Here is a 10000-nt window from a genome sequence, read left to right on the forward strand (position 1 = left end):
TCCCTCTCCAAACGAATACTCTAGTACGGAAACGACTGACTCTGAAAGCAAGGCCACGTGACGAAGCACTCCCTACCTGACGTTGGGCACCGGCGTGAGAGGAGACCCTTGCTCAGTGACCCAAGTGATGGAGGGCGGGGGCGTGGCCAGGGCGGCACATCGGAGGAGCACCCCCGTCGTGTTGCTCAGGACTGCTGTTGAGGGCGGCTCCAGGACGAGCTCCGGGCCGATCAGACGTAGACCCATTGAGGGAGATGCTGGAGGAAGAAAGAAAAGCCATTTTTAGTGCTTAGATCACAGTAGTCATGTCCAGCTGGTGTCAAAAGCTTTATTGGTTCTCCATCTCCAAATCTGGGAGGACCAATGATTTACAAATAGTAAACAGCAAGTTGTTCCGGATGATAAAACTTCCAGCTGAAAAGATGTTATGAGTGGAGTGCCACAGGGTTTCGTTCTGGGAACATTTCTGTTTGTATTATACTCCAGTAACATTGGCTAGACTGATTTCTATGTACTGTATTTCTAACCCAGAGAAAGGAAATAGAATATTGGTATAAAAGAAAATTGCAAACTACATATACTCTCAATAATGATATTGATAACATAATGATGATGATTATCACGAACCCAATATATGGTTCAAGCCCGCAGTGAACCAAGCGTGCGCGCACGCACGCACGCACACACACACACACACACACACACACACACACACACACACACACACACACACACACACACACACACACACACGTACATTCAAGTATTGTTTGAGCTTGGGGTATATCACCTTCTAAGCTGTGGAATAGCTTAGAAGGTGATATAGGCCAGGCTCAAACAACACATGAGTTCAAATCTAAATATGATAATTGTAAATCAAAGATATGGAATAAGTTGGAACCGTACATGAATTCGAGTCTAGGTATGTTAGAAAATTAGAAAATATGAAACAAGACCCAACGAGCGTTGCTCATTTTCTGTATACTATAATTAGGTAAATGCAATTAGCTAAACACACACACACACACACACACACACACACACACACACACACACACACACACACACACACACACACACACACTCACACACACATATATACACAAACACACACACAGAATCCATATCTGGTAGAAACAAATAACTGCGCTAATTTTTTTCAAAACCCTAGGAGTTCGTGAATAATCCCTAACCTAACCATATCCCACCTAACTTTAACCCTTAACCCTAACCAAAACAATTATTTTTATGTGAAATATTGTTATCCAAGTACCTGGAGTAATAGGGTATTAGAATATATATGGTTATGGGGGTCTATCTCCAAAACCCTAGGAGGAGTTCGTGAACAAACAGACAAGTGAAGGATAGTTATCCAAGTACCTTGGGTTAAAAGGTTTCAGAATATATATGATTGTAGGAGTCTATCTGCAAAAACCTAGGAGGAGTTCACGAATAATCCCTAACCTAACCATACCCCCACCTAACTTTAACCTTTAACTCTAACCATTTCATTCTTTTAATGAAATATAGTTATCCAAGTACCTGGAGTGATAGGGTATTAGAATATGTATGGTTATGGGGGTGGTATCTCCAAAACCCTAGGAGGAGTTCGTGAACAAACACACAGACAGACAGACAGAGGCTACTACCTTATTATAGTATATGTATATATATATATATATATATATATATATATATATATATATATATATATATATATATATATATGAATATATATTATATATATATAAATATATATATATACATATATATATATATAATGTGTATATATATACATATATATATATATACATATAATTTATACATATACATATATATACATATATATATACGTATACATATATATACATATATATGTATATACTGTATATATGTATATACACATATACTGTACATATATATATATATATATATATATATATATATATATATGTATATATATATGTATATATTTACATATATATATATGTATACATATATATATGTATATATATATGTATATGCATACATATATGTATATATATATATACATATATATATATATGTATATGCATACATATATATGTATATATATAAATATATATACATTATATACATATAAGCGAATAAATCACAAAAACACGTGATTCACAAAATAGGTAAAAAAAAAAAAAAAAAAAACTTGGAAAATAGAATGAAAGGTGACCGAATGTTTTCGTCTATTCAAGGCGAAAACATTGAAAATGTCTTGAATAGACGAAAACGTTCGGTTACCTTTCATTTTATTTTTCAAGTGTTTTTTTACACACACACACACACACACACACACACACACACACACACACACACACACACACACACACACACACACACACACACACACACACACATATATATATATATATATATATATGTGTATGTATATATATATATGTATATATATGTATATATATATACATATATAGATGTTATATATATATACATATCATATATATATATATATATGTATATATATGTACATATATATATATATATATATATATACATATATATGTACATGTATACATATATATATATATATATACATGTATATATATATATATATACATATATCATATATATACATATATATATATATATATATACATATATATATATATATATATATATATATTATATATATATATATACATAACTACTACGACCACCAGTACTATTTGTTACTATTACTCCTACTACTACTATTACTACTACGACGACGACGACTAGCACTATTACTCTCGTTACCGCCACACCACCGCGTCCATCTCGGCTGCCGATTTCCCAACGTCCGCGCGAGCCAGGCTGGACCAGATTCACGGGAACTTTGGGCTTCAGCAGTTTAAACCTCACGAAGGCGCGTTCCTTCCTCCGGCAAAGGCTGCCGTCGAGGCCAAGAGTCCTACTATGACTCCGTCGTCACAGGAGACGACCTAGGAGAGGAAGAAGTCGGAAGCGTCCTTCGATGGGCGTGGGCGCTTCCTTGCGAGGCCGCGGTTCGGGACTGGGCATCCCCCCGCCTAAGTCCTCAGGGACTTCTTTCCTACTCCTCTTACGAGCTGATACGGGCTTGAATACGGAGAATTGGGCTTTTTTTTTTCTCCACAAAATGGACTTTGAAAATGGGCGCATACGGGCTCAGATACAGATAATTGGGCTTTTTCACGAAATGGGCTCAGAAATTGGGCTAACTCGGGCTCAGATACAGATGATTGGGCTTTTTTTCACAAAATGGGCTCAGAAATTGGGCTAACTCGGGCTCAGATACGGATAATTGGGCTTTTTTCACGAAATAGGCTCAGAAATTGGGCTAACTCGGGCTCAGATACGAATAATTGGGCTTTTATTCACGAAATGGGCTCAGAAATTGGGCTAACTCGGGCTCGAATAAGGATACTCGAGCATTTTTGCTCCACAAATTGGACTACTTAATTGGGCTCAATCAGGCTCTAAAACGGATACTTGGGCATTTACTCCGTGATATGGGCTTTTTCTTCAGAAGATGGGCATTTCTTCCGCAAAATTATCTCAGGGCTTAGGGCAAGCCAGAGAGCCCATGGAGCCGGTCGATGCCAAGGCATCCCCTCAGCTGAATAAAATCGTCTGGAGTAATTTATTTTATATTTGTTATTGTCTGTTTATTGTTTGCTTGATTTTCATTTATTATTATTTATCTGTCGATTTATTATTTGCTATTTGTCTGTTAATTTATTATTTAACTATACCTATGCATTTATTTATTTTATTCATTATTATTTATATCATGATTTTTTGATTTACTTTATCATTATTATATTCTTTTCGCATCCGATCTAGTTATGGACCAAAAGGTCTCCTGTCGGCATGCTCCGCCTTTGTAATCCTTTGTAATATATGTATATATATATATATATATATATATATATATATATATATATATATATGTATACATATGTATATATATATATATATATATACATATATATATATATATACATATATATATATATGTATATATATATATATATATATATATATATATATATATATATACACTATGCGTTTGGTCTGTTGAAGCAGGTCATAAACACTACTGGGATTCTGATAGAAGTACAGGACTCGAACCCATGAGTAGGGAGATGCTAAACGCACATCCTTCCTACTGATGTGGGACTGACTGTGAATTCATCAAAAATAACATGAAAAGAATAAAATAAAATTGATCACCTGACCAGCAGATGTAGGAGAGAAAGATAACACGATGGTATAAGCTGGTAACACGGGAAAGGGCTGTGGTTAAACTATGAGAGTCTCATAAATTGCAGAATATAGACCATCAAGAAAGGAACAAAAGATACCAAATGGAATCGTAAGAGAAACAAAGCCTCGTAATATCAACGGAAGTATTACATATATGAAGAACGAGTTTCTGCATTAAGGAAAGAATGATTTTTTATTTTTTTCAAAATGCAAGGAAGAGGAATGGGGATGGATTTCAGGCTAAAACAAACAACAGTTGATCGCAAAATTTAGACTTTTTTTAATATTTCTAAATCTGAAGATAATAGTAAACAAATGAAATACTGGATACTACCGGAGATCCTACGTGTCCAATACGTAATATATTGAAAATGTATACAAGTTAGAGAGGTGAGACATAAGAATCATTTATATACAGCATACTTCAAGTCGTTTTATAAGATAATGAGGAGTGGCGATATGTAATGTAACAATATCTTACCTCTCCTCCGGTTCCTTTTATCTTGTTGGTGTGTCCCACAGACACACCCACACTCTCTTCAACTCCACTTATCTCAAGCTTTTATCACACACACACACACACACACACACACACACACACACACACACACACACACACACACACACACACACACACACACACACACACACACACACACACACACACACACACACACACACACACACACAAGCACGCACACACACACACACACCTACACACCCACGCACACACACACACACACACACACACACACACACACACACACACACACACACACACACACACACACACACACAAGTATGGGAACAAGAACAGATTAGGGAGGACAGTAGTGAAAGAGATGGTTGTTTGGCGGGATCCATCAGGGTTTAGTTGTAGCGCCAGTAAGGTTCTTTATATATATATATATATATATATATATATATATATATATATATATATATATATATATATATGTGTGTGTGTGTGTATGTATATATATATATATACATATATATGTAGATATGTGTATATATGTATATATATGTACATATGTGTATATATATATATATATATATATATATATATAATATATATATATATATATATAAAGTTATTAAGGTCCTCCATGTGTGGTGTATGAAATATAAAAAACAAGAGAAATCGAACAAGGAAATAAAGTGGAAATGCAGATATCAGATTTGAGACTTAAACAGTATCGATATCAAAAGGTAAAACCAAAATACATAGATCCACAGCAGATTTGACTACAAAAAGATTGCACCTGAGATTGAAAATATAGATCAGTACTCAGAACCAAGAACAGCAAATGTGAACGGAATATGGAGAACACTTGTTGATGGCATGAAAAAGACACGGGAAAATACGTAAACATTGAATAAACATATTTCAGCTTAAAAAGAAATTGTCAAAGGTTCAGTATTCAGTTGAAGAAATAAGCAAATTTGTAAAACAGATCATTTAACCCCTTACATATAATGACACCTTCGTAGGCGTCATGAATCGCAAGTGTGTATATGAGAATGCCGGCGTTTGCATCTTGATTATATTTTGTTGTTGTATCTGAGTGACCTTCATATTCTGTGAACTTGCTTGATCATAATTATCTATGTTTATTGATATTAGGAGTGAAGGAGAACGAGTAACACACTTGTAAGTTTATATTTAATAACGCGAGTATTGTGGTGCATCATCGGATTATCGTACACCAGGCAGCTGATGCTACCCGCGAGAATTTGACTCGTATTGAAGAAGTTTAAGTTGCATATGATGAAATGAAACCCCGAGGAAATGCAAAAGACTGAACCTCGAAGGAAAACATAAAGAAAATTACCTTTGGAAAAAGTGGGTAGAAAATATATACGAATAAATTATAAACGAAACACTAAAGGAAGGTATAAATATATATATATATATAATATATAATATATGTATATATATATATATATATTTATGTATATATATATATACATGTACATATATATGGATATACATATATATGGATATATAATATATATATATATATATATATGTATATATATATATATTCTCTCGTACGTAAACGAGGCTGAAAGACATTGCAGTTTTATCTTTAACCTTGCATTCAGGGAAGAGCGTGACAGTAAGTAGACCAGTCAACCTTATCCTCTAGCCAACTACAAGAGCTTCCTAGAGGTGAGAACATTACGCGCGCTTGCTGGCCGGCATACGTCAATCAGTGAAGACCACATCTACCATACAATATCTATGATCCACACACCCCATATATAAACATGACAAGGTAAGACACAGCACTTCACCCATAATGATGGCCCAAGACAATTCCTAAGTGTCGGTCACAATAACAGATTTATTAAATAAATTTACAGAACAAAATAAATTGAATGTACATCGGATAGAAAATATAAGCCAGAGAACGACAGAAAATGAATCTTCACTAGTTTTCAATCTTGTCTGCCTGCAAGAGAATACTCCTATACTACCGGGCTACACATACACAACATTATATATATATCACGATTGTGCACACATCTGGGATACCACTTTCTTGATCCTTGGTATCTCTTTTCCAGGCGTCATGACCTTTACGCTTCTGATGGGAACTACCTTACCCGCAGAGGCAAAGATGTTCTTACAAACCACATTATGGAAGTTTGTAATGAACTAGTTCCTTTTATGGGATAAGAAACCCAAAGGGAAGGGAAAATAGAGTGTACTGGGGAAAACAGAGTAGAGTATAGTTTTAATGTACAATAGAACAATATGCCAGTATAGGGTAAAATACAGTTTTAGGATATAATGTCGGTAGAGGACAAAATTTACATTAGAATGTAATGTCAAAAGACAAAATGTCACGTTGGGATGTAATGACAGTGGACAAAATATCACGATGGGATGTAATGATAGTGGACAAAATATCACGATGGGATGTAATAATAGTGTAGGACAAAATATCACGGTAGTATATAATGTCAGTGGATGACACAATATAATTTTAGAAAGGGATGCCGGACAGATTGTCAATGAAGGACAAAATATCACGATGGGATGTAATGACAGTGGAGGACAAAATATCACGATGGGATGTAATGATAGTGGAGGACAAAATATCACGACAGGATATAATGTCACTGGAGGACAAAATAAAATTTTAGGAAGGGATGCCGGACAGAATATCAATGAACGACAGGAGGCCGGTGTGAACTGCGGTGACGTAGGGGGACAAAATGTACAAAAGAGATCGAATAACTGTGAGCGACCAGAGGTCCGTGATGGGGGAAATATTAATTTTGATGGGAGAAATATTATTGAGGCATTGAATGTTAATGAAGGACCAAATATCAATATAGAGCAAAGTGTCAATAAAAACAAAATTATAATGTAAGGCATGATATTGAAACTAAAAACGTGTCAAAAAGAAATAATCACGAGTTTCTTAAAACCATATACTTTAATTCTCGTAGCATTAGGATCAAATTTCAGAAATACAGGCGTATGTCAAAAGCGAAAATCTCGATATGATAGGAATAACCGAAACATGGTTAAATGGTAAAGAGTTTGAAGCTGAATTTAATAGTGCGGAATTTAAACACTTTCATCAGGATAGAAACCACAAGAAAGGGGGGGGGGGTTCTGTTGTACGTTAAAAACAATGTCCATGTTTTTGTTTTAGAGAAAGTGAAACAGGATGCATATGATAGTTTGTGGGTAGAATTAACCCAAACAAATGGACAAAAAATTAATATAGGTGTAATATATAGGCTAAAGACATTATCATTGGCAGACGACAAACTGTTATTTCAAGAACTGTCTAGTTTCTGCAACCGGGATTCATTGCTAATGGGTGATTTCAATTTTACTGACATTGATTGGATGACCCTTGAACATGGTCATATAGGTAGTCGCTTGATTGATTTTCTCAGTGACAATTACTTAGTTCAGCATGTAAAAGAGCCCACAAGACATGGAAACTTACTCGATCTTTTTATCAATAGCCAGTAAAGCATGATAACTGATGTAGGAGTCGGTGAAACTGTTGCAGATAGTGATCACAACACTTGTGTTTATAAAATACCCGATTTCAGTAAAGCCCAGTTCATAGGACTACATCAGGAGCTTCAGCTTACAGATTGGGAGGCAAAGATCTCAAATCATCCAAGCAGTGTATTTCAGCCTCTGAGAAAGCAAATAAGCTCTTGGGTTTGATTGCGCGATCTTTTGACTTCAAAAGTCCATCTCTAATTACAAGCTATATAAATAGTTATTTCGTCCACATTTGGAATATGCTGTTTCCGTATGGTCACCGAATCTCATTAAAGACATTGACAGATTGGAAGAAAGTACAACGGCGAGCCACAAAAATGATTTCAAATATCAAAAATAAATCATACGAAAATCGACTAAAACATATGAATCTGTTTCTAAACGGAATTGACATAAAAAATGACAAAATTTTGACACTGAATAGGAATCAGTCAAGAAACATTGATCTCAAGCTGTTTTGAAATAGATTTAATTTGGAAGTGGATAGAAACAACTTCGCCAACCGTGTAGTTAATGAATGGAATAAATTTCCTGCAGAGGCAGTGCAATGTAGTTCAGTTCGAAGCTTTAAGAATCATCTAGATAAACACCTAAGCAAGATGCTGTGATGACTATCATTTATTCTATATTATTTGTTTATTTGCTTTATCATTTGTCCGTTTGTTTATTATCATTTACTTGATTCTCATTTATTATTAGTTATATGTCAATTTATTATTATTTACTATTTACCTGATTGTTTATCATTTAACTACACCTATGCATTTATTTATGTATTTTATTTATTTTTTACATTATTATAGTTTTAATTTATTCATTTATCATTATGATTTTTTCGCATCCGACCTAGATATGGACCAACAGGTCTCCTGTCGGCATGCTCCGCCTTTGTAATCCTTTGGATTATATATATTTCTTGCCATTAATGTATATATATATATATATATATATATATATATATATATATATATATATATATACATTAATGGCAAGGAATTTTCTTTGAAAGATATCAGCATGGTCGGGACAAAGTGGTAAAACCAATGTAGCTATCTTTTATTTTAGGGTCAAAATCCACCTCCGGAGGAGACACCTTAAGACAAGCGATCCTCGGGATAAAAAATACTTAGGTATGAAGGTAATTTTGTGACCAATATGTCGACGAACAATGTCAACAATAATACAAATGAGAAAGAGAAACACAATACAAATCTAGTGTTCTGTGTCTACGTGGTTCACGAGACCGTTTGTCTCACGATGGCGTCTGATGTCCGTTTTATGTTCTCTGAGTCTGTTTGTACGTCCTCTGTATGTTTCTCCAAAGTATGTGCTGTCGCATTCGTTGCAGGAATTTTTGTAGATTATGCTGGTGTCGCTGTGATTTTGTATTTTTCTTCATAACCAAGTGCCCGATTTTATTTCTAGTGCCGTTGACAGCTACTAAACCTGAAGATTTAAGTGTCCCACTCATTGTGTGGAAAGAATCTGAATCTGGAGCCACGAGGTAACGTAGGTCTGGCTTTTCCGCATTTGCTATCCCATATTTGGTGTTGATGGCTTTTCGGAGTGATGATCTGAGCATTCCCTCTGGGTATTGGAGATTTCTAAATGCTGTGGTGATCCCAAGGATCACTTGTCCTAAGGGGTCTAGAGTCTCAGGAGATACATTTCCTCCCA

At 34.9% G+C, this 10000-nt stretch overlaps 1 protein-coding gene across 9 annotated transcripts in view; it reads right to left on the reverse strand.

Annotated features, from left to right (window-relative positions):
* The window catches only part of LOC143029790 (cell adhesion molecule Dscam2-like), a 971930-nt gene that overhangs the window by 564717 nt on the left and 397213 nt on the right, over nucleotides 1–10000 (reverse strand). For all 9 annotated transcript variants that reach the window (XR_012966874.1, XR_012966873.1, XM_076192789.1 and 6 more), the window contains exon 3: nucleotides 77–257. Coding sequence is in view for 7 of the 9 variants with exons in the window: in XM_076192789.1 (XP_076048904.1) it covers nucleotides 77–257 (181 nt within the window). In the remaining 2 variants the exon portion in view is untranslated. The remainder of the gene's footprint in view (nucleotides 1–76; nucleotides 258–10000) is intronic.

The sequence above is a fragment of the Oratosquilla oratoria genome, chromosome 11 (genome assembly GCF_046742065.1).
Source record: "Oratosquilla oratoria isolate Oo_2021 chromosome 11, ASM4674206v1, whole genome shotgun sequence".
Lineage (NCBI taxonomy): Eukaryota > Metazoa > Arthropoda > Malacostraca > Stomatopoda > Squillidae > Oratosquilla > Oratosquilla oratoria.